This window comes from Colletotrichum higginsianum, chromosome 9, assembly GCF_001672515.1.
Source record: "Colletotrichum higginsianum IMI 349063 chromosome 9, whole genome shotgun sequence".
Classification (NCBI taxonomy): domain Eukaryota; kingdom Fungi; phylum Ascomycota; class Sordariomycetes; order Glomerellales; family Glomerellaceae; genus Colletotrichum; species Colletotrichum higginsianum.
The window spans coordinates 2,081,205-2,106,101 of NC_030961.1; the positions used below are offsets into that span (position 1 = coordinate 2,081,205).

Genomic DNA, 24,897 nt, shown 5'->3' on the forward strand with positions numbered 1-24,897 from the left:
TATCTTTTTGTAACCATACCCTTTTTCACACTCGCGGAAATTGACACTCGCAGCCCTCCAAGTACATCTGGCGGGTCTCAAAAATAGCAACTCGATCACGGAGGCGCATAAAGCAAATTCACCGTGGCGCACACGATACGTTTGTTCTGTTGCTCCTCTTGTATTTTACTACTGAACCCTACAAACTGACTATCGACAATGCCAAAAACATCGACTGGTCATTCTAGCGCTGCCAGCTACAGAAACAGACAAAAGAAACAAAACACTTCACTCTAATCAATACAATCTGCCGTGAACGCCAACCGTTGCGTTATTCAGTACTCGTCATTGGCTCATGTCAAAGCCTATCATATCGTCGTTCTCACCATTTCAAGCCGTTTCCCCGTACAGCACGACGTCATTGTTGAGAGTCTCCTGGCTCAGATTTGAACCAAGATCAGAGCTCATGTTGGAGCTGACGTTTGAGCTCACGACGCTCTCTGTCCACTCGCTCTGGAGATCGCTTTGCAGGTCGCTCTGGTTGTCGTCGTAGTAGTCGGAGTAGTCCCCGTCACCAGTGTAGTTGTCGGTGCTTTCGGTAACGACCGTCGTGCCGCGACTACCACGACTGACCCGGCTGCCGTGACTGCTACGGCGCAAGGTCTCCGTGTCGCTCGGATCATCACTGCCCACCAGAGACTCTGCCACATCGACCGGGTCAGCACGGGACACGGGCACCGGCGCGGGACTCGGCAAATTTTCCTCCTCAGTCTCCTTCAATGACATGTTCTCCTTGTCGAGGTCCCCATAACCCTTGGAAAAGCCACCCGCCCAGCTGGACTTTCGATGACCCTTGGCTCCAGCAGTCCTCACACTTTGGCTGCGCTGAACACCGCCGGTCGGGACGTTGTTAGTGATTTGACTAAGGGACAGGATGCGGCGTGCAGCGCCCGTCTGCGCAGGCGGCTTTAGGTTGCGTTTTGCAGAGAGCGCTAAGTTGACGGCGGGCGATGCAGGCTTCTCGGGAGGCCCATTCTCTTGGCCCGGCTTCTGGTCTCGGACACGTTTACGGCTCATAGCGTCGCGGCCCTTGGTCGCCTTGGACATAAGGAGGACTCGAGAATGGTCCATAACACCCTCCAGGATGCGCCGCTCCAAGCCTTCGGCACGAGTTTCCATGTCGTGGAGTTCGTCCCGACGAATATGCAGTGCGGTCTCAAGGGATGAGACATCGGCCGTCAGCCTTGTCTTCTGGCGGATGAGGCTCTCTTGCTCCGTACGAAGCCCAACAACAGAAGTTCTGAGCCTTTCTTCTTCCTGCTTCAGATCTAGCAGGCTTGACTCGATTTGCTCCTTGAGAGTCAGTTTCCGCTCCAAGTCAAGAGTGACTTCCTGTAGGGCCTGCTCTCGGTCCTCCTCCTCCTCCTTGATTTTCTTGGTTTGATTTGATAGGAAAAGGGATATGTCTGCTGCGGTCTGGATGACCTGTTGATGGACCTTCTCGAGTGTGTCGAGCTGAGAAAATGCCTTCTCGGCTGCATGGCTATGGTCGACAAGCTCGTCCAGCTTCCCGTGGACGGCCGCGTCGTCGTACTTTTCGGTCGGGACCAGCGCCTGTTGCTCAGCAAGCTTGTCCAGCTTTTCTCGAAGAACTGCGTCGTCGTATTTCTCAGTCGGGATCAGAGACTGCTTTTCGGCAAGCTGGTCCAGCTTCTCTTGGAGCACTGCGTCGTCGTACCTCTCGGTCGGAATCAGCGATTGCTGTTCGGCCAGCTTGTTGAGCTTCTCCTGGACCGCAGCGTCGTCGTATTTCTCGGTCGGAATCAATAGTTGCTGTTCAGCAATCATATCGAGCTTCTCCTGGACTACTGCGTCGTCGTATTTGTCGATCGGGATCAGAGCTTGTTGTTCCGCAAGCTTGTCAAGTTTCTCCTGGACGATACCGTCGTCGTACTTGTCGACTGGCAGCAGCGCCTGTTGCTCGGCAAGCTTGTCTAGCTTCTCCTGCACCACTGCATCATTGTACTTCTCAATGGGAGTCAAAACATGCTCAACCAATCTGTCGAGCTTCTCGTGCACCGGTGCGTCGTCGTACTTGTCGACAGGTACCTGAGAATGCTCAACGAGCTTATCAAGCTTCTGGTGGACGCCAGTGTCGTCGTACTTTTCCACGGGTACCGAGGTATACTCGACAATCTTGTCCAGTTTCTCCTGGACAGTCGCGTCGTCGTACTTCTCGACCGGGACCGCAGCGTGCTCGACAAGCTTGTCGAGCTTCTCGTGGACACCGGCGTCGTCGTACTTTTCGGGGATCGGCGGGAGTGCCAGCTCAACTGGTTTGGCGTCTTCGATGGTTCTCTGAATGTCGTTCGTTGAGATTTTGGCGTAGTCGTAGTGCTGACCGACAATCGTCAAGATGTCCTTGACGGACTCGAGGATTTGGGGCTGAATTTCTCCGACCTGCCCTTGGAGGCCTTCAACGGCCTCCACAGCTTGCTTCAAGTGATCCCGAGTCTGCTGGTGGTCTGCCTTGCCGTCCGTGTGGTTCTCCTCGGCCTTGGTCATGAGGTCCTCAACCTTGGTGAACACTGTCTTGGACGCCTCCTCCATTTTTTCCATGGAGTCGGTGACTGCAGCGCCAAGCGTATCGACGAGGGACTTGAGTTCCTCGGCCACGGCTCTGGTGCCCAAAACTGCCTCTTCAGTGCTGGCATCCCGGGCTTCTCCCGCCTTTGCGCGGTCGTCAAGAGCAACGTGAAATTCATCGTACTTGGTCATCAGCTCCGCGACCTTCTCGTCGATCTTGGTGGCCAGCGCTTCGGTCGTCTGCTGGAACTTCTCGTCTGACTCCAACTTGGCGCCGACCATACCGGCCTTGGACTCCTCAAATTCCAGCTTCATCAAGTCGGTGAGGTCCCTCAGCTCCTGGCCGACGGTCGCGTTGTTCTCCACGGTTGTTGAAACGCCTTCGAAAAGCTTTGCAAGCGTTTCGATTCCTGTGGCACCCTCTTCGAGCTTGCTCTTTATCAGGCCCTGAAACTCCTCAAGGAAGGTCTTCACTTCAGTGACTCGTTCGCTGACGCCAACAATCTCGGCTTGTCGGTCTTCGCCTCCTTGGTCATGCGATTCGATGAGGGCGTCGAGTCTGGCCTTGAGATCCTCAAGCGGAGTTTTCAGTCCTTCCAACGGCGTCTTCAGTTCGGTCTTCAACTCATTCAACGGAGCCTTGAGACCCTCTTGTAGTCCGTCCTGCAAGCCCGCCAGAGGATTCTTGAGTTCCTCCAAGACCGCTTCTGTCTTTTTCAGGTCTTCCTTGCTGGCAAGTGTGGCTAGGTCTGTCTTGATCATTTGGTCAAAGACGTTCTTGATGTCGAGACAAACGGCTTCAACGGCCTCGACGTCGGTTTTGGTAACACGCTCGGGATCCTCAAGTTGTTTGGCGGCGCTCTCTTTCATCTCCTCGAAGCCTGCGGCAACCTGCGTTACGAGAGCCTCGACGGCAGTCACATCGTCTTTCTTCGAGAGACTATCCATTTGGGTGGTAATGAGGTTAATAGTCTCCCTGGTTTCCAGCATGGTGTTTTCGAGGCTGTCAAGGTGCTCCTTCCGCACAGCCTGTTCGTTATCAATGAGGTCATCCAATCGGCCTTTGGTGTTACGCAGAATGGTCTCGATAGCTTGGACATCCTCCTTTGTGGCAGCATCTGTGCTGACGGGACTCTCTTTAGACTTGACCCACTCCTGAATGTGCAGGATTGCCTCCTCTAGGCGCGCCACGTCTTCCTTGGACACCGAATCCTGAGCGTTGAGTAGGACCTCCTCGATACGGGAAGTCTCATCCTTGGAGACCGATTCTTGGACGAGTCGAAGCATGTCTTCGAGACGAAGAATGTCATCCTTCGATGCGGACTCCTGCAAGGAGCGAAGCATGTCTTCCATGCGTGCAAGGTCGCCCTTGGCCACAGCATCTACGCTTGAAGGCTCCATGGCCTCAATCTTGATGCGCAGTTGAGTGATGAGTACCTCGAGGTTTTTGATGTCGTCCTGTTTGAGACTCTCTGTTGTGACGACGGCGCCAGCGTGCATTGTTGTCAAGGCCTTGTCGTTTTGGTCTTGTTGCTCCCGGAGACCATCAATCTCCGAGCGAACATTGTCAAGCCCGGACTTCAGCGCATCCAGAATCTCGTCGTTAGCGGTGAGGTCCGCTGGCCGGTTGGCAACCTTGTCGATGCTGATGCGCAGGTCCGTCAGGCCATCGTGGAGGGCGTCCAGAATGTCGGTAACTCCAGCAAAAGGTCGGCGCAGCTCAGTACGAACGCTGTCGATGCCATCTCGCACAGCCTCGATGATCTCTTTCTGGTTGACTTGTGGAGTGGCTGGAACCATGGAGGAGTTGACAGTATCCCGCAGTGACTCCATGTGGCTCTCTATCGTCGACCTTGAATCGCTCGAGACACGATCGATCAGCGAAGCCATCTCGTCCCTGAAGGTGTCCAAAGTTCCAAGCAAGGTCTGCGTGACCTCTTCTTGCCCGGAAGTGCCGCTTAGGTGGCTGATGTACTCCTGCATGTCGGCACGCAACGTTTCCAGTCCGTCCTTCGTGGTATCGATGATGTGCTCCGTGTCACGGCCGTGGGCTGCGGCATTTCGCTTCGCATCATCTGTCACAGCGCGGAACTCGCCACGCATGTAATCGAGAATATCCTGCAGTCGAGTGACGATCTCCTCGTTGTTGTGTTGGTGAGGGACAAGAGCCCCGGCGGTTGGAAGATCGTATCCGCTCAGGCCTTCTTTGACCGCATGAAGCATGTCGTCGCGGGTAAGTTCCTGGGTGAACGCCGAGGGTGCAACAGGAAACTCAAACTCCTCCAAACATTCGCGGACAGCTTCGAGAATCTCATCCCGGGAAAGGCTGGCGGGCGTATCCACGCGCGGCGGTGAGAAGTGCTTGAGACCTTCGACCACAGCCTGAAATACCTCCTCTCGAGAGGCTCCAACAGGTTGTTCGTCCTGGCCGACGTAGTCCTGTAGGCCCTCCTTGAGATATTCCAAGATCTCTTCTCGTCCGAGTCCCGGATCATGGGTTTCGATCTCTGGCTTGTAGCTCTCCCAGGCAACCCTCACAGCTTCAATGACATCTTCCCGGCGTAGATCGGGCTCTTTCTGCTGCGAGGCCTGCGAGTCTCGGAGTGCCGCTCTCATGGCGTTATAAATTTCCTGGTAGTCAACCGCGGTTGCTCTTGACGACGCAGAGGCAGAAGACTGGCGGCGGTGCTCACGGAGAAGCTCATCCATGTGCTCTCTCATCTGATCGAGACCCTCGTGGACGATCCTTGAGATGTTCTCGTTGTTGGCTGATGGCTCGGCAGACATGGGCTGTGTATTGACTTCGTCCAGTCTCCTGCCGATCTCCCTCCCCATGCCCAGAACCTCGCCACGAAGCTCACGAACTAGAGCCTTTACCTCTGCAGTCAAGCCGCCTCCTTGGGCAACGCTGTCCTTGACAGTGCGGATAATCTTGAGCACTTCGTCGCTGACAAGCTCTGAGGCGTTAGCGGACAGGGCCGCGTTACGTGCGGAAGGTTCATTGTGCAATGCTCTCTCGGATCGATGGGTCAGCTGACTGGCGTATCCGGGGTCAAAGTCGAAGTCCATGCTGTTAGAATCATCGTCGAAGCCAGCTGCGCGGGGTCGCTTAGAGCTGCCGTCCCCTCCACCGCCACCGCCTCGGGCTACCATAGCATCGTCCGACTTGGTTTTGACGAGCTGAATGAGCTCATCTACTTTCGATGCCGGGGCAACGCCAGCTAGCTTCTCGGCAACGTCTGTCAAACGAGCAAGAAGAAGGTCGTGACCCTCCTTTGTGCCCATGTCTTTGATGATTTTGTCAAGTATGGCTATTGTGGCCGGAGATTCTGAGTTGCATAGTGAGGGCGTGCTCAAGTTGTCTCGGTCGATTGATGCTGCAAAGCTGTTGGGTGATGGAATTCTGGGCAGGGAAAAGGGGCGGGCGGTCTTGCTCGGGGGTGGAGACGTGTGGTGAGGCTTGCTATCGAGGAACAAGCTGTTGACGAAGGGGTCTCGGGAGCTCGGCCTGCTGCTTGCGGCGGCGTCCTGAGCATTGTTGATGAGTTCGCGCAGGCTTTTGCGAATATCCTCGTCCCGGGCTTTGGTGGCCTCCTTCAGGCTCAGCAAGTCAGTCGCATTGTCCCGACTTCGTCGACTCAGTTGGGCCATGTCCTTTTGCAGAGCTGTGGCAATACTGGTGAGACTCAAGATCTGCCCCGAGAGAGCCTCGACCTGCTGAGGAGCTCTTACGACAGCGTTGATGGAGCCGCTGGCTACATTTCCAAGGGCGTTCTCATTTTCTTGTTGGACCTGAAGCGGCATATTCTGTATGGCAAGCATGGTCGCAGATTGTGGAGGAGGGTTTTCGCCCAAGATACTCTGTTGTTGTCTCTTGATCGCCGGGCGCACAGCTGGCGTCTGGCTCGTGACTGAGGACGGTGTTGTGGCCTCCCTCTCCGTCGGTCTCGAGTCAACGAAGCTATCCCTTCTGCTATCTGCGAAGCTGTCTCTCCTCGAGTCGGCAAAGCTGTCCCTTCTGTTGGCTCCAGGAGTTGAGGGTCGGGTCGTTCGCTCGGGAGACTTTGTCGGTGACGGGGGGTTGGACTGCTGACCACTCTCAAGAAGTAAGCTAAGGTCCCTGACGCTTCCTGGTTGCAGCGACTGCATTCGCTTATGATGGGATCCTTTGATAAGAGAGCGCTCCGGTGAGATGTCGGTGCTACGCTTCGTCAACGGGCCAGGGACCATGGCGCTTTCGCGCGCTCTTTCAGTCAAGGCCGCATGAGCAGACTGGATGGCAGCCGATGTCCCTTTTCTAGAGGTTGTGACGGGCGACTGCGGATTCAAGGGCAAGGGCGGCGGTGCCCTGTCGGGATCTGAGCTATCCCACCTGGTCTTCATTAGTCGACGCCAAATAACAGACATGACCAGCGCATCATGGAGAAGGTGTAGGGGATGGTTGATGATGGAAAAGGATTTGTATCTCTGCACACTTACATAGGTACTAGGGCTCTGCCTTGATCAGAGGACATTGAATGCTGATGTCTCAGCGGGCGATCCGCATCTCTCGAAGCTTCACGCTCCACGGGAGCCATTGTTCTCGAACCGAGCGACTCAACGACAGGAACGTAGTTCGAAGTCGGGTAAGCGATGGTGAGTTCAGGCTAAGAAGCCGTGGAATGCGAGTGGGTATTGGGGAGGAACGTAAATTGATGCCGATAGTAGGAACGCGTGCTGTTGCACTGCGCTGGATCGTTCGAGGGAAAATGGCATAAACGGCGACAGCCGAGAACAGACAGTCCGCCACACGAGCTCTCTCGAAAGTGTCAAGAGAGAAAGGCAATGAAGTAAAAACGCAAAGCAAAGCGGTGTCTAGTCAATGTTGTCCGGGGATGTCTGACCCAGGCTAGGTCGAGGCAGAAGTTCACGACTGCAATATTGGGGGGACAGTCTTAAGAAAGCCGGGCCTGATTGTTTGTTACCGGGGGAGGCGAGTGTGCATGTGGATGTCGATGCGGGACGAGAGATACTGGACGAGGGTGTGTCTATGGTGTGCGGGTGTGACGTGATGCGGTGAGGCTGTTGTTTGGGGCGGTCACTGTGACGAGACCCTGCCAGTCGGCCATCGCGGCCGTTTGTTTTGTCGCTGTTGCGGGGCAACCAGTCGAAAGTGCGCATTGCTCTTGCTGTGTTGTCCGATATTTGGCTGCCGTGGCTGCGTTGATCGGGCACCCACTCCCGGCTGCATTGAAGAGGGGCCCGCTAGTGAGGTGATCGTACCTAACGTGCTAAATTCAACCAGGCGGTACTTTGTGCTGATTGAGTTGGGAATGGACGTCCGCGAAGAAGCAACGACAGCCAGCTCCGACTGTACCATCTTCTCATAGCTAAGGTTGTACTGATTGGCACTTAGCCATACGTAAATCCTACTGATGCAATGGTCGCCGGCATCCGGGATAAGGGAAAGAACTTCAACTCAATAGGAGTTCTTGAATGCAGGCACAAAATTAAAGGTGAGAGACAAAGGCCTATCGTTTCTACCATGGTATCTAACAATGAGCGAACTTGGCTTGGCCCGTAAGTTGTGGGCTTTCGAATGTGGAACATCACGGGAATATCGACTTTCGCCATGTTTACAAAACCAAAGGTCTCCCGACTTGCCCGGGAAGTCTCCGCCCCTGCACAACCGACGACTCAACAATACGCCTTCATCAGTGAACATAGAACTCTCGGGACAGACTGTGCTGTGCGCATGGTCCAAGGCAAGAAAACAGCTTCACTCTCCTCACTAGTGGTGCCGGAAACGTGCTTAATGATATAGCGCCGTCACCATCACCACCCATAGCAACAATAATGGTAATATTCGCAGAGAAGAATGGAACAGAAGACGTTAGGAGCGTCATACTCTGTATGTTCCGTGCAGATCGACTCAAGCTAGGGGGAGGGCAATGTGCATGCTGTTAAGCGTCATTATGGCGCGTTGAACCGGACTCGAAGATAGCCATTAGTTCTACAGAATGCCATCTTAGCTGTCCTTCGCACACTCAGGACCGAATGTCCACCTGGTTGCAACTGGCGGGCCTCTAGTACTCGAAGTACTCGAAGCTAGTGCTCTGTGCTCCGACATTCATTCACCTGACTATAACACCAACGAGGCCAAAGACATCATTCAGTCATTAAAAGCAAATAGGGGAAAGGGGGGATGAGTACAGGTCAGGCATGACTAGCTCCTATTGTGACCACCAGTGGTATCAATACTGCAATGTTCTGTACATCGTTACGTGGCTCGGGAAGCCATGCGAGCTACAACCAGTCCTCAAACACGCAGAATCCGATCGATGTCGGTTTGTGACTTGCGGACTTATTCAATCCACTCGGGACTAAACCAATGATCGCCACGAGGGGTCTAACGACTTTATTTCCCAACCCCAGTCCCCACGTCTGCGGGGGCAAATAACATACCGCGTAGAGGGCGACGTAGACAAGCGTATGTGTTGCGCAATGCCGCATCGTGACTGTTCTGTCCTGCGATTCTTCCTTCGCTGGATGGCTGGCCCATGATGTTGGCCGCGTGCGCCGAATTGCACGTTAGCTCACGGGTTGGAGACGCATTTCACCATCATTTGTCAAAAAACAGATCGCGCCCACAAGGGAGTACAGCACCTAGCTAGCTACCGCAAGCTTCGAACTGACGGGCAGGCCTTGCATCGCAATGGGGCCCTGAACAGATTGGATGGCGTTACCCCATTTCCAGACATACTGTCACACTTGTAAAATCCACGTCCGGAGGAGTAGCGCAATGTGTGTTGTGCTTCAAGGACTCAGACAGCCGACGACAACGCCGGCGGACAGTCGGCCCCCTCCCGTCTCTGAACCTGGTCGCAACGATCCCTAACTCGGCGGAAACGAGCTCCGGGGCGATGCGCTGTGCTGCCACAATTATCCAGCAACCATCAATCCCCATTCAGTGGCAGGGAGACCCCCGCCCGCGAATGACGGTAGCCACGCGAGAAAGGGGGGGGGGGGGGGGGGGGGACGGTCCTAGATGACAGCTTATTCCTGTCCGTTCATCGCCCTCCAACTTCGATGCCCACAACGGCCGTCCATACGCCGTTGCACATTAGGTATCCAAAGGGCGGATGCCAGAACAAGATAACCTGGTGGGTAACCAAACCCAGAGTGCCACGATGGCAGCAGACATTGGCAGCTGTAGGAAGGGCCTGCGGTGAAGGCAGCCAGTGGAGGTGACGAGAGCACCCAGGAACATTGTTGCCGAGACTACGGGGGAATCCTTGCCTGTCCGAGGGAGCTGCTTACCGACGAACCAAAGCTAAGGCTAGGGCGTTGAGGACCGTGTCCAGGAGACTAAGGTGACAGGCGGTGGACAAGCAGCGGGGAATTGGTGCCTGGCATGCGATAGGTAGCTCACGATGATCCAAAGGACCAAGACCTAAGAGGAAAATCAATCCTGATTCCTGGCCCGAGGAGACCCCTCCCGGGGAGGTTGGGGCGACGAGCGAGGCTAGCGGCCTTCCTATCCCGGCTTGGTTCCGTCCATGCCGGCGGCGGTGTGTGCGATGCGATCGAAAGCTCTCCAACAAATTGCATCGTAGCTGTCGGCGTTGTTGGATAGCAACCAAGTCGCAATCACAAAGCTGGTTCGGATCGTGAAGTCGCGATATTTATCTTGTTATCAAATTACCGTCAAGCGATGTTTAGCCTCCTGGCGATGGGAGTTTGTTGGTGACCTATTGACAGACACTGATGGCGTTATTGGGAGACGTGTATTCGCACTTGAGGACCACGGATGGTCTGAGGGTCTTTCTTTGATTCAAGGTTGGCAGCGGGTTGGTAGCGGGTTGGCAGGGTGCCCATCTTGTCGGCAGGGGTTGTAAAACCCGCTAGGACGTCGGTGAGCCAGACTTTTGCGTGTCGGATTGACGAACGGACACTTGCCCTATAGTCGGCTCGGATTCCTCCATGCGTGATGTTCGTCCTTGGCCGGCACCAAACGGACATGAGATCATGAGCAACCAAGGTAAACGTGATGCCCGAGGGAGCAGGGCCCGTTCGAGCGTGTTGGCATATTTCATGTCAATGCGGGCTGTGACAGGCTGCAGAGACTTTTTGATTGCGGGTTCCGTGTCTGTGCGACGCAAGACCTTGTGCGAAAAAGAGTGCTAGTGCAGGCGACAGTGTGGGTGCATCTTTGATTGAGACGACATACAATAGACGAAGCGTTCCTTGTGAATTTATGCCCCCATAGCCACTAATAACTTGCGATGCGATGCGATGTCGTGACCGAGGTGACCTTGTTGGTTGGTTGGGTCTTACACTTGTGTCGGTTGAGGCCCGTGGCTGTCCATGAAGAAGGCAAGAAAGCACAGGCACCGAGGTGCCACTTGCATGGTACAGATGTGGACGCCAGGTAGTGTAGTTGTGGCACTTCCCACTTCACTTGGAGCGAGCAAGGTGTGGCCCGGGAGCCCAGGACCGGCATGACGGTGCCCTTCCTATCTCGGCCGAGGAGACAAGTAACTTGGTGGTGTGGTGCCAGGACAGTGGTCTACAAAAGCTATCTTCATACGGATACAGAAACAGCAGAGGAGCGCGTCTGCTGCGTCCTGACATGCTGTGGTTGGCGGCCGAGCTTCGAGTCCGGGATGAAGCGTAGGGGCAGAGCCGAGTGCACAACAGCTTGAAGTGAGACGGGCACACGACGATCACCAAATTCGCGAACGGCTGTCGAGGTATGGCGAGGGAGCGACTGAGGAGAAGGGTTACAACGGTCCGAGTGAAGTAGTCGTGTCGTCGTTGGGGTGGTTGGTGTCCGAACGGAAGGGAGGCGCGAGGTTGCAGAGGGTGGTCTTCCCTGCGCATCGCGCATGAAAAAGGGCCAAATTAGGTGCCGACTTGATACTAAGGCCCGTCCATCGCCCTGAGATCGCGCAACGTACGAGAACACTTGCTTTTTCTAGCTCGACCATATCGGCAGGTTCCTTTTCTCTGCCGACCTTTTCGTCGCCTTTGATTTTTTTCTCCTCTTCGATCGGCTGCAGTCTGCTGCATTAGCATTGGCTGGCGGCATGCCCAGGTCTTTGGGCAGAGATTCCAGCGGCGAACGGCAGGCCAGGCGCCACGGGATGGATGGACGGATGGAGGGATGGCCAGCCACAGTGTGGACATCACCTACCAACCTACCTAGGTAGGTTGACGATGTGTATGTACATGGTATCTACCCGAAGGATTCCTCTTGCGAGCGTGCCCCCTTCTCCTGGTCTTCCGTCGTGGATGCCCGAAAAGGACTTGAGAAGAGTAGCGAAGGGTGCAGCTAATCGAATACGTCGTCTTTCGGTGTTCGACGCGCACGAAGCATACACGATCAGAGCGTCGACACGAAATAAAAAGGCGAAGACAGGGAGGACCGGGTTCGCCAAATTACACTTCCAAGGATCCGCCAATTGCTCGCGATGCGCTTGGAAGCCTTTCGTCCCAAAAACCGTTTCGTCCAATCATGGCGCCTGCAGCCGCACTGCGGGAGCGCCAATTAGCCTAGCGTCACCAGCGGAGGAGATACGTTTTATTACAGCGGTACGTATCCTCCACCTCTTCTCCCTCCCTCCTGCCAGTTCAATCACCCAGCCACCTACCTACCTACCAATGTACCATCCATCAGGCACACTGCCTGGTGATTTATTTCACATTTCGAAGTACGTACTGGCTGCTGACCCCGCTGGCCAGCTTTCCTTCCAAGGCAAAGTGACTGGGTAGTAATCATGAACCGATGTGTGACGGGCATGGCGTGGCGTGGATGATGCCCCCCAAGGACGTGCCTCGAGTACCCTGTGCCTGCCTCAGCATTCTCATCCCCGTCCCTCCCACCCCCTGGGCGCCATTAATGTACTAGAAGAGAACGGCACAAAACCTCTAATGGACCAAAGGCCTCCACTCCCTACCAACTTGGCTTATATTGTCCTACCGCCCGCTACGCCGCCTCCGACATCCCTCACGCTTTTTCGACAAATCGCGACTGCTCGAGCTGCTCCTGCAACTGCACCTACACCTGCTTCCCCTTTGTCGGACCATCACTAGTAGTCACGATTTCGTTCCTCTACCGGTCGCAAGTAGAAGTTGCATCGCTGTTCCAATTGCAGATCCATCCGCGCCGACTACACCGAACGCTCATAGCCGAGTAGGAGGACGTTGAGGAGGGGAAACAACCAGCTGCATCGAAATCAACCGAGAAGAAAGTCGCATCGTGATCGACTGGGCACGATTTTAAACACGAGGCTTCGAAACGAAACCCGCCTGCACACTCGACCAGCCAGTATTCGACAACATCATTTTACTATTGCTCCAGCAATCATCCCCATTTCGCTTTGAAAACAGCTGCCAATCCGCCAACCTCCGATTAAAGAAACGAGTGAAGAGTACTCGGGTCATTGTCATCAACTCTCGCAACTATCGCACAGCCTCCCCGTCCCATGCTGAGATCTACGACACTGTCCTGATACCACTTCCGCCCTACGAACCCACCCGCCGTTGATCGACGAGACATTTCAACCGGTTTCTTTCCCCGCGACGCGGATTGGTCGATATCGGCGTTGTGTTGAAAGGAGAAGACACCCAACCCGTTGGCACTTGACCATTAGTCTCGTCGCAACCGTCAGCCACAATGGGATCAACACAGTTCGGCAACTTTTTCGTTAGTTGTGTCCACCACGTTGATCCACGCGTGCAATGATGCTGATCGCCTCCACAGAACTTCTGCCGAGACTCAACACTGCCGGTCTGCAATGTACGTCCAACCTGCATTCCGATTTGCCGCGATGCGCCATTCGAATTCAGTTGTAAATGGTGCTGACTCGTCTTGTCTCAGGTGCTCTCCGATGACCATAGTCAATCAGGACCATGGGGCGGCTGCGAGTTGACGGGAATCTCTTTGAGCGGAGGTCGCAAGCTGGGAAACCTTGGTTCTATCCTCCTTGCAGCCTTTGCCATCATTGCATCTATCTATCTCTTGCTGCGGTCAGAGCGCAAGAAGGCTGCAGTAGGTCGGAGGTAAGCTTGTGGCGTGGCTCAAGCATTGCGTCAAAAGGCTAACTTGCCGCGCAGGGAAATGCAGCTGTTCCTCGCCAGCTTCATCGTCATTGAATTATGCGAAATCTTCACTGTCGGAGAATTTCCTTTGGCGGAAAATGTTCGCATTGTCAGTTCTCACTATGCCATGCCCCTTCGGGATCTGCTAAACTGACAAATGTCCAGGCCTTCACCGGAATCCACATCGGCATGATCATTGCATCGACATGGATCCTGATGCTCAACGCCGTCGTCGGGTACCAGATTGTTGACGACGGAACACCGTTGTCAATAGGCTTGATTGTCGCCTCTGCTGCTATTCTCCTAGGTGGCACTCTATACGTTACTCTTGATACCGGATTTCAATGGACCAACTACTGGGACTCATCGTACCAACCGCCAAACCGCCACATCGCTCTGTACGTCTTGTACCAGTTGGTCCCGCTGATCTTTTTGGTCGCCTTCTTCGTCCTCGAGACTATTCTCGTCGTCCGTGTTCTGGGCGAAATGCGACCGATGCTTTATCTCACCGCCGCTCTGCTCCTCTTTGCCATTGGACAAATCTTTAACTACGTTGTAAGCTCCCATATCTGCAACGGTACCAACGGTGCAGTTGATGGGGCCCTCTTCCAGACCCTGTTCACGCTTCTCGCGGTCGTCGCGGTATGGATCTTTTGGTCAAGCATCACAGAGGACGATTGGCCTATGCCTGTCGGAAACAACTTCCCCTAGATCGGAAGACATCCAGCCGAGGAAAGTCATCGAAGACAGGGTGCTCCGAGGCCGTACAGGAGTAGATTCATCGAGCACTTTGACGACGAGGAGGAGCCTGATCCTGAGCCTGTAGTGTGCTGTTTCTGTTGTTGAGACAGTGGCATTGGAGAGGTTGCAATGACATGCTCCCTCAACGCGCTAGTCACTGGTTAGCTATCTCCCGGGCACCAGGACCTGAACATTGTCGGTAGTGCCGTTATCCAGCACTGGAGGAAACCAGGGTCGGACGGCGTCCGGATATTGGCCGAGCTACGAACGGGCCAGATTCGAAAGACCAAACCATCTACGACGGAGCCACGACAACACGCAGCAAGAGATTCAGTAACCTGTGCTGCAGATTTTAAACTCTTTACACTCTTTTGCCGACAAGCGGCATGCAAACAGGCCGAACGACAGACATGAACATTCGATGCAAACAAAAGCATGAGAAACGCATGGTGGATTTTCATTCTCGATGTCCCTAATTATGGAGTTGGAATGGGATTGGGCAGACAGACGGTTACGTTCAACGGATGACGCAGCAGGAGGTGAAGAGGAAACAGGCCTATTGTGCATATTTATGACGTTTGGAAGAGTAGTCTTTTGGTCTAGCGTCGATGCATGAGGCGATGAACAGGCGGCTGAGAACGTCTGTCCACGCCTGAATAGCGTGTGGGTTTTGATATTCAACGTAGTAGCGGATAGTATACCCCGGAGGCGCGATTAATGTACCCGAAGCTCTGAGTAATAGAATTGAAACCTGCTCGGTTTACTCAAGAAAAGCGGTTTCCTGTTCTTCCAAATACCACTCAAGATGTAAACCCTAATATTGAAGAGCCGTTACTTTCTAGCGGCTTCGTGCGAGATGCTTGAGTGTGATGCTCTTGAAGATGAACCAATGAGGTGGCAACATGCAGTGTCATTTGAAACGAACGAGGTTCGTGCATGGATAACTCGAATAAAAACATTGGTAGACTCGTCGTAACTGCTAGTACAACGCATAAGTAAAATAACCACAAGAGACCCCGAAAAGGGCGACGTATACGCGCCTTGCCAGCCAACCCTTTGTTGCAAAACACACAGCAAATCCCGAGCAGACCTTGACGAAGAAAAGCAACTATCCTGCAGCCTGGCCAATGTGCCCTTCTGGTTAATCATATTCCCCTCCGTGTCTCTCTTTTCCCCCAAGATCGTTGGACCTCGACAACTCTAGACTCACTTCGGTCCACAATGCAGCTTCTAGCGATCCACGCGCCGTCAAGTCTGAGACAAAATGCCAAGCTTCTGCTTCTGTACCCGTGGGACAATCCCAACAAGAATCATAAGGGCAGTGATGATGACTGCCCAGAGCTTCAACTTCAGCACGTTCTCGTTGAAGGGCGTGTCGACAGCGGTTGCGACAGTCACCAGCAATAAGACAAGGACGACATAACCACTCCAGCGGTGGTACTTCCAGATGGACTTGGCCTTGTCCTCGCCGCCGTAAAGCTTGGGGGTGGCCCACATGGTGAAGCCAATGATATACTGCAGTAGCAGGATGACGGAGACGATGACGCCAAGGTAGCCGTGGACGGAGTGGAAGTGGGAGCCAGGGCCCTGGCGGAATTTGTTATACTCAATGATGGTGATGCCGGTAACGAGAAAGAGAAAGGCCAGCAAGTTTAGGATCGCGTGAACGCGCTGGCCAACACGCTTCTGGTCGGGAGTGTGTGTCGGTTGCAGGGAGAGAATAGACTGGGTGAGTGTGAAAATGGCAAGGCTCTGGGCGAGAGGGTGGCCCGAGAAAAGGATCACGTCCTTTGTGAGGACCGCGGCCCAAATCATGGCGACAAAGATGACGGCGCCGAACTGGGCGATGATGCCGGTGCCTGGAAGGGGTCGGCGTTAGTTACAGCAACAACGACGAAGAGATGATTACAAGATCCTAAGACATACCGAGGACGAGGTTCTTTGCAATGAACTGGCCGGGTGGCTGCTGGGCATCGCCGGGTCGACCCAGCAAGGGCTCCAACTCGTTCTGGTCGCTGTCCCGTTCCCGGTCCTGGGAAGGAGGGGGTTCGGGAAGTCCTGTCGCAGAAGACATTGTGGCTGATGGTCGTCGGGGAGGGTGTTTCGTTCTATTTAGGTGACGAAGAATGCAACTGTTCCGAGGGGACAATGGCTAGTAGAGGGTGTGCCTCAATGCCAACCAAAATAGAGAGCACGATGGGCTATGGTAAGTGTGGTTGCAATTGAGATTTTTTTGCTCTCTCTTTCTCTGCCGTGGGCAGCGGCGCTTCGGGTTGGGGAGGAGGCAAGGGGAAAAGAAAGGGCGGCATTTTGGTAGAGGTCATCGATGGCGGCATCAATGACGAGAGCTCGTCTCGAGCTGCAACCTATCGGAGGCCGTGTATTTCTGATTGCGCGCCAGTCACAAGGGGCATTGCAGGGAGTGGTACGCTAATGTGCAGAGTATGGTGGGGTATCATTGTCGCAGTAGATTTGTCGCATTGCTGTGCCGTCTTTGACCGTCTATGCGTATTCGCTCGTCGCGCTCGGCTGTTGTTCATCAACTGTTGCATGCCAAAGCGTCAATGCAAGTATCAGACAGGACAGAGCCCAATTGGCCCATGGAGTTGAAAAAAGACATCAGGGTTCGAAACGTGGTTGACAGAAGACATTTGGCACTGATGGTCGACCCCGCTGGGCTCCCCATGTCGGCGACGAGTACTCTGTACTGGATACTGAGCCGGGCAATGGAACTTACCCAGGGTGAGACTACACAACGTCGTCAGTGTGCGTGTCATCCATTCCATACGGAGAGGGGACAAGGCACCCTCCGTCGCCTTGGCTGCGATATACGACATGCATCTTGCTCTCGCCTGATGCAGCAACAAGCAACAGCACGCCCTCGCGGCAGTAACTCACAGCCACAGTGGTCAAAGTATCCGATGCGATTTTTATCAGATCAACATCGTTGCAAGATTATCGATGTCTTGGGTAAAATGAGACTTTGGCTCTGCAGGCTGCAGGCTGCAGGCTGCCAGCAAGCTCCATCCTCCCCAAGTCCTAATCTCGGGCGCCAGCTCTTCTCCCAGGACTGCCCCCGCATCCTAGCACTGTTGAGATGCGGGGAAGTCACAGCGGCAGCACTGTAGCTCCGGCGCCCAACAAGCAACTGGTAACTGGGGACGCTGCAACAGCAGCAGATTGGTCCGCTGCTTGGCTGTTAGCTAATTCACTCGAATCATTGCGACTTGCTTATCGCGGGCGGCCGCGCGCCTCTGGCCGCCGGCCGCGCCTCCAGCTCATCAATGCGGCCGTCAGCTATGGCCGCCCGACGTCGGAACTGGCCGCTCGACGGGCCCCCTTCGAGGAGCCGCGGACGGCAGGCAACGACTCTCCACGGCTTTTCCTCCTCTTTATCGGACGACACTCGCAACTCTCTCGGTTTTTCTTCTAATTTGTACAGAGAAAGAGAAGAAGCAAAAAGAAGAAGAGAACCTTCCCAACCTTGTGGCTAGACTTTGAACTATCTTCATCGGCTTTGTCTCCTTTCAGCCAAGCTACGACCTTACTTACGACCCTAGCGTCCTTCGTCGACCCCTCCATACCCCGCCATCCAACCCTCACCATGGCCAGCGAGCATGAATACACCCTCGAGCAGGTCAAGACCACTCGGGTCGCCTCCGATGACATTGACAAGACCTTCCGCTCAAGCAGCATTGGTGAGCATCTCTTCATCCACCGGCCAGCCAGGGAAAGGGTAGTCGTGAGGACAGCCGCTGACATGACCAGATTTGATCTCTGCTGCCCTGGGCGGAAAGATTCTCGCCTTTTCAGATGAGTGGTTTGCCGAGGCCTCTAACCTGTTGACGCCCACCCCTCCCATCAGACAACCGGGCAAGATGGTCTACACCGGCGCCTGGTATGACGGCTGGGAAACGAGACGTCACAACACTGAGCCCTTTGACTGGGTTATTGTCCGCCTTGGCGTCGCTTCTGGGACTGTCGATGGAGTTGAGGTCGACACAGCCTTTTTCTCCGGCAACCACGCTCCCTCTATCTCGGTCGAGGGCTGCTTCAACCTCGATGACGACGAGGTCATCTCGTGGAAGGGCGGTAGAGGACAGTGGGAGACTATCCTCGGCAACGAGGAATGCGGTCCCTCCCAGCGCTTCGGATGGAAGCTGGCCGAACCTAAGAAGAAGCAGTATACCCACGTTCGTCTCAATATGTACCCGGACGGAGGCATTGCACGATTTCGTCTGTTCGGCCACGCCGTGCCCGTCTTTCCCGATGATAAAGATGCCATCTTCGACCTGGCCGCGGCCCAGAATGGTGGTGTCGCCATCTCGTGTAGCGACCAGCACTTTGGCACCAAGGATAACCTTCTGCTGCCGGGTCGCGGCAAGGATATGGGTGATGGTTGGGAGACGGCGAGGTCGCGGACCAAGAACCACGTCGACTGGACGATCGTCCGCCTCGGGGCTCCGGGTTCCGTACAGAACGTCGTCGTGGACACGGCGCACTTCCGCGGCAACTTCCCGCAAAAGGTCAAGATTGACGCCCTCTCATGGGTCGACAGCGGTGAGCCAGGCGCGGATGCCGCCGGCTGGACGGAAATCGTAGCTCCGAGCAAGTGCGGCCCGGATCAGGAGCACGACTTCCCGAGTACCGTCAATGACAAGGCCGTGTCACACATTAAGATCACCATTATTCCCGACGGCGGGGTCAAGAGACTGCGCGTCTTCGGTAAAAGGGCATAAGTTGTAACGAAGCTCTGGATTTTAGCGTTTAGTGTCGGCGATGACCATAGGATACTCTCCAACGCGAGGGAGAAAAGCTTAGCAAATAACAAAAATCATGAGATCACATCCGAAGCAGAAAAAGGAGTCATGTTCTCCAGAACCTCCCTTTTCTCTCTCTCTCTCTCACACACACATATACACACACACACACACACACACAGTCTGTATTTGTACATCAAGTGCTTCAAACGCGCCGACAAACCAAAGTTGAATTTGCTTTTCATGGCAAGCATAGAGATTAAAACAATGAAACATATCAGGATGAGATCAAAAGAAACATCTACATGTAAAAAGAACAATTGGGAAAGGTTGGGGAGAGAAAACTCGGTGGGGCACTTGATAGTCAGGGCATGCACGGCCCACATGGTTCCAGGGTCATTTGCTCACTGACGACGTTCCTTCAGCACATCGCTGTAATCAATTAGTGACATCAAGCAAGCAACAAGCCCGATAGACCAGAGTGCCACCAGCCCCTCCCCCTTGGCGATTGGCGTGTACAGTTGCGGGACTCGGGCACCGTGAGTCCTTTCTTCACCTTCACTGGACACCACACATAACAACTCGACACCTCGACATCACCCAACAAGCTGCGCCGAGTCTTTTTCCCCCGAACAGGAGTGGGAGACACACACACAAACACAAAGTCTTCGACCACAATTCCATCACAACAGTACTCGCCACGAAACTTTCCGTGCGTCGTCTGCAACAAACATCCTTCCCACATCGCATAAAACAATACCCCCGTCCCGACTCATGCCTGCCGGGCCTCCTGCTTGCCCCTCCTCCCACCATGGACTTCGAGGACGCTAATGGTGGTTTCGGCGACAAGAAGCCACGACCCCTACCCGATGACTTGCCCAAGTCCCTCGACGACCGCAGTCGTCGTCCCGTTGAGCTGGTTCCTGAGACGGAAATGTACGATGGCTGGCAAGGTTCGTGCCCTCCCATTTCATCCACTAGGTCCACGAGGGGAAACTGCCTACTGACGATAGCCAACCCATTGCGCAGGTCAATCACAATTTCTGACGACGCCCGTCCTGGCAAAGCCGCTCAACTTTGGCGACCTAAGCCTAGACGACCGCACCTACGATGAAGATATCACGACAGGTCCCAAAAACAGTGACGCTCGCCTCATGGAGATGATTGCCGCCCAAGCCGCTCATCGGGTCGACCCGGGCTTTGGCGACGAGGAGACGATACTGACAGATGAGAAGCTCTCCGAGAACGAGAAGAAAGATCTGCTCCAAAGGGCGTTGAATATGGCTGCTAGCAATGGCGATGTTGAGAGAGTCGGTAACATTGTCGGTGGCAAGGCCAAAGCCTACGTCGATATCAATGCGCCGGACGAAGACGGAACACCGCCCCTGATCTACGCGAGTTGCTTTGTGAGTTGAGGCATATTGCAGGGCAGAGGAATAGTCACTGACCCGGATTCAGGGCCACGAGGGCGTGGTGCAGGCCCTCATCGATGCCGGCGCAGACCTTGACAAGCAGGACCGGAATCAGTGGAGCGCTCTTATGTGGGCGATGACGAATAGACATAAGAGCATCGCCAAGGCCCTTCTCGACAATGGTGCCTCAGCTGAGCAGAAGACCTCGTCCGGACGCACCGCCTTCGACTTTGTGCCGCCAGACAGTGACATGTCCTTCTATCTACACGACAGTGGTTACAACATCGGCAATGCAGGGACAGACGACTTCTACAACCCCGGGTTCTCGCAGGATCGGTTCGAAGAGGAGATGGCTGAAAACGAACTGCGAAGACGAATGATGATGGACAGCGCCAGAGACCTCGAGGTTGATTTAGGCAACGTCGGCATGGATGACCAGCCAGAGGTAAGCCCGAAATTGGCATTGTGTTTAATGCTCTACCTTCTGACGCAAACAGAACCCCGACGAACTCGAGGAAGAGCAGCCCGAGTTTGACTGGTCCCGGTGCCTTCACGACCAAATGTTTGTTTTTCAGGAGCACGAACTCGACCGCATTCTCGACATCATCATCACCAACATGACTCCCCAACGATCGCCGGCACAGAAGCCTGTTCCTGCGAACATGATATTCCTCAGCGCACGATACGCGCACTACCACTCGAGCCCCGATCTGCTGGCCAAGCTGATGATATCCGCCATGGACAAGATCAACGACGTTGTAGAGCAATACCAGTGGGACATGACGATCCTAGCTTTTTGGATATCAAACGCTACCCTGCTGCTGCACTACCTAAAGAAGGACGCCGGGCTTGTAGAGGCCACGGTTGAATTTCAGGCTCAGCTATCTGAGCTCGTCAATGAGATATTTATTCTCATCGTCCGGGACGCCGAGAGACGTCTGGACAAGGTGCTCGACGCAGCGATGCTAGACCACGAAACGATCCCGGGGTTTGAAGACATCGCATTCCAGAACGAATGGAGGATATTCAAGCGCAAAGCGCAGGTCAAAGAAGAACCCTTGGAGAAGCGCTTTCGGCCCCCGTCCCCGAAGCAACGGGCGAAGCCTGCGCCGCGCAACGTCACCTCCCTACTGTCGTCTACCTTGTTCGTTCTTGACCTTTATGATATACATTCAGTTATCACGGCGCAAATCATATCCCAACTGCTCTACTGGCTCGGCGCGGAGCTCTTCAACCGGATCATGTCCAACCGCAAGTATCTTGCAAGGACAAAAGCGATGCAGATTCGTATGAACGTCTCGACTTTGGAGGACTGGGCCCGGACCAACAACCGCCAACCGGAGCATTACGAAGGGGGAGAGACAAAGTCGACAGGCGAGACGACGGTGGACGCAGCGAGGCGGCACCTGGCGCCCGTCATCCAGCTGTTGCAGTGGCTTCAGTGCTTCTCGTCACTCGGCGCTGACGATCTTGAGGCCCTTGTCGGCACCCTGCAGCAACTGAAGAGGTTGAGCCCGCAGCAGCTTATTCACGCAGCGTCGCATTATAGGCCGGAGGTCGGCGAAAGGGGGCTGCCTAAGAGCGCGCTCAAGTATCTGAACGCGATCCAGGCGGAACACGTGCGTAGGAAAGAAGACCGCAAGAGCAGTGCGCCGTCGACGCCAGTGAAGGGAAAGCCCGCCAATGGGGCCATTACGGGCACGCCAGGGAGCCAGGCGGCGATACAGAGCGACGAGGAGGAGGACGATGATGCGCCAGAGAATCTTCTCCTGGATCCTGCACTGATGCTCCCCTTCACCCTGCCATCTGTCACAGATATGCTTGTCTCGTACGGGGCTGGCTTCGGAGGTGTTAACAGGGAGAGAGCGCGCAAATACATCCCCACGGTGCCGCCCGAGTTTCTATCAAAGCTTGAGGCCAGCGGCGCACGCAAGGGGCCCATGTTTAGCGAGAAAGACTGGGAGAACGAAGAGGTCTAACAGGAAGGTCCTCCGTGTATGGACAACCTTGGACTAAAGGCTTGGGTGTCTGTAGGCAAGCTGTGTTATTGCGTTTGGCATATCAAGCACGCAAAATCGGCCGGGAAGAGAAAGCAGAAGTTGAAAGGACCCGTCTAGGGCATGGAAGCGATGTTGTCCCAATAAGCATAGCGATTGATTCAATGGTAAGTATCCAGAACGTGTGGATAACATGGGCGTGGGAGGGCAAACAAACACGGGGGAAGGAGACATTGTGGCATTGTCATTTTCCCTGACCTGGAAGGTTCCGCAAACGAGTGCAGTTCATAGTCTCGTCAAAAGTGACTCGGTCGATGATGGAAGACACCGTGTGAGCAACGATAGTTGATATTAGTCAACCGTCGTGCCGGCCAGGACGAACAGCAGCCTGGTCTGGGCCGCGGGGAGGGCTTGGTCTATACCACAAGCATTCATCCGCCGACGGACCTCGCCGTTCACAATCAAGTTTGACTCACACCGGAATGTGGTGGCTCTGTGGCCCCAGCTCGCCCGTTTGCTCGCAACGGTCCGTTCTAGGGCGGAAGCGGGGGGGAGGAGAGAAGGAAGAGAACAAGAAGAGTGGGATGGTGTACTCTGTATGTGTGTGTTGGCTGATTATCCATCCATGCCGGTATGCACCGAACCCACGTTGACGGTGCGTGAGAGTTGCATACGCTGGCTGAAGCGGTGATGCCATGTCTGGTCCATGAGGGTATCCGCTATGTCTCTGCCTTACTCGCCTATCTCGTCGAGACTTGAGATGAATCGTCGAAGGGAAAGACAGAAGCGCAAAGTCTCAGGGAACAGCCATTAGGCGGGTGAGACGACCCGGGGGCGCGGGAGGGGACAAGGGAAGGGCGGCTAAAACCCTGGAGAGGAGCTCGGCCCACTAGCGATAGTTACTGCTCCAGAACCCCTCTACGCATCACTGGTTCAAACCTAGTACAATCGCATATTGTGGTCTTTGACGACTTGACCTCAGCCGGCTGAGCCCGATGCGGGCTTTGAAGGGTTCGGAGGGTACCCAGCTAGCGGAGCCGTCCAGTAGCAGGAGGGAAAGGCCTTGAGTCCAGGCCGGATGACCTGGCTCCAGGTGCCACGTCAGATCTTTGTTCCTGAGCCACTGGGCTGCGGCTATCCCTCCCGAGGGAAGCGGGGGCACCGAAAAGTGCAACGCAAACACTGTTGGTGATGTCAGGCCTGATGACAGTCAGTACTTGAAGCGTTGCGCGAGACACGGAGAAGGGCATGAGTGAGAGTTTTTTGTTGTGTGGCCTGCACAATTGGTCTGTTGTGGCTCCGTAAAGGATGACTTGCGAGCAGATGCGCGACAGAGAGCTGTGTGCGCATCTATTTGGCATTATTGGTATTGCTTCCGAGAGATTCATCAAAGTGGTTGCTTTTTTCTCCCCAATGCGGCATGGTATTCGGCCGAGTTGACTCGGATGCATCTCGCTTCTTTAGCTTTCTCGCTTCAGCCGATCTCCCGGGAGCTGATGATGACAGAGCTGCTGGAGATCAGGGAACGTCAAGTATCGACCGGGGTAGAGTTGGCGAAGGTCTGACGCTGGGATAGTCCCCCCGGGAAAGATGGTGAGCAAGCAAGCATATGGTCGATCGCGTAGCATTGGCTTTGGTGACATCGCCCTGCGTATAATGGCTGATGGACTGCGATCCAAAGTTGACTGGGTTCTTCTCGCGAGACATGTCATCTCAATTGATAGACCCAAACGACAGGTTGGCGAGATGGGGGGGGGGGGGGGGGGGGGGGGCTAAGACACGGAGTGTTTGATGTTATCCTACCTGTTTGCTGATCCAGATCAAGGGATGTTTCCGGTCTATCCACACCATGGAAATAGTACATGGGACGACATTGGAACAGGTCTGCCTCGGGCTTGAGAGCAAGGGAGAGGTGGGACGGGAAGAGGGACGGGAAGAAGACTGAGGTTCCGCGCTGGGAGGGCCCTGCGTTCGAGACGATCTGGATTGGTCGCCAGACCGAGTGCGGCTGCCGACATGTCGTAGATTCTTGTGTCTAGCGCCGTAGGAGCTGTGTAATCAACAAAGAGCAAAGGTTGCAAACGGCGGAGCCTGTTGGCAATGGATCCCGGTTGCCGGAGGATCCTCGTCGCCCATGCCGCGTTTCTTTTTGTGAGTACGGGCGTATGAGAGACACGTTTCCGCTGCCATTTCAATGGGCAGGAGATCGGGCTTTGTTGGCGTGCGATCTGCGGTGGCTGCCACGCCGGGGAAAGCTGAGACTTGGGAGATTGAGATGCTTTCTGGGACAGACAGTGACAGCTAAGCTGAGAGTGAGAGTCGCGTCCATGATCCGCGCGG

The 24,897-nt window shown here is 54.8% G+C and overlaps 6 protein-coding genes across 6 annotated transcripts; 4 read left to right on the forward strand and 2 right to left on the reverse strand.

The window, feature by feature from the left end:
• Nucleotides 1–369: 369 nt before the first annotated feature.
• On the reverse strand, nucleotides 370–7,142 carry CH63R_12853 (chromosome segregation ATPase; the record flags this gene model as incomplete). Its single annotated transcript, XM_018307827.1, has 2 exons — nucleotides 370–6,937; nucleotides 7,045–7,142. 2 exons carry the CDS (start codon nucleotides 7,140–7,142, stop codon nucleotides 370–372), a joined length of 6,666 nt encoding a protein of 2,221 aa, XP_018152244.1.
• An 842-nt stretch (nucleotides 7,143–7,984) lies between these two features.
• CH63R_12854 (uncharacterized protein) lies at nucleotides 7,985–8,485 on the forward strand (the record flags this gene model as incomplete). Its single annotated transcript, XM_018307828.1, has 3 exons — nucleotides 7,985–8,060; nucleotides 8,130–8,293; nucleotides 8,417–8,485. 3 exons carry the CDS (start codon nucleotides 7,985–7,987, stop codon nucleotides 8,483–8,485), a joined length of 309 nt encoding a protein of 102 aa, XP_018152245.1.
• Nucleotides 8,486–13,222: 4,737 nt separating this feature from the next.
• CH63R_12855 (Chitin synthase export chaperone) lies at nucleotides 13,223–14,358 on the forward strand (the record flags this gene model as incomplete). The annotated part of the gene is made up of 5 exons (XM_018307829.1): nucleotides 13,223–13,252; nucleotides 13,310–13,345; nucleotides 13,427–13,608; nucleotides 13,663–13,756; nucleotides 13,813–14,358. 5 exons carry the CDS (start codon nucleotides 13,223–13,225, stop codon nucleotides 14,356–14,358), a joined length of 888 nt encoding a protein of 295 aa, XP_018152246.1.
• Nucleotides 14,359–15,636: 1,278 nt separating this feature from the next.
• On the reverse strand, nucleotides 15,637–16,462 carry CH63R_12856 (Cytochrome b561; the record flags this gene model as incomplete). The annotated part of the gene is made up of 2 exons (XM_018307830.1): nucleotides 15,637–16,247; nucleotides 16,315–16,462. The coding sequence occupies 2 exons, from the start codon at nucleotides 16,460–16,462 to the stop codon at nucleotides 15,637–15,639; spliced, it is 759 nt and encodes a 252-aa protein (XP_018152247.1).
• Nucleotides 16,463–17,992: 1,530 nt separating this feature from the next.
• CH63R_12857 (Allantoicase) lies at nucleotides 17,993–19,127 on the forward strand (the record flags this gene model as incomplete). The annotated part of the gene is made up of 2 exons (XM_018307831.1): nucleotides 17,993–18,086; nucleotides 18,157–19,127. 2 exons carry the CDS (start codon nucleotides 17,993–17,995, stop codon nucleotides 19,125–19,127), a joined length of 1,065 nt encoding a protein of 354 aa, XP_018152248.1.
• An 832-nt stretch (nucleotides 19,128–19,959) lies between these two features.
• Nucleotides 19,960–22,539, forward strand: CH63R_12858 (DIL domain-containing protein; the record flags this gene model as incomplete). Its single annotated transcript, XM_018307832.1, has 4 exons — nucleotides 19,960–20,101; nucleotides 20,178–20,554; nucleotides 20,607–21,005; nucleotides 21,058–22,539. The coding sequence occupies 4 exons, from the start codon at nucleotides 19,960–19,962 to the stop codon at nucleotides 22,537–22,539; spliced, it is 2,400 nt and encodes a 799-aa protein (XP_018152249.1).
• Between the last annotated feature and the right edge of the window lie 2,358 nt (nucleotides 22,540–24,897).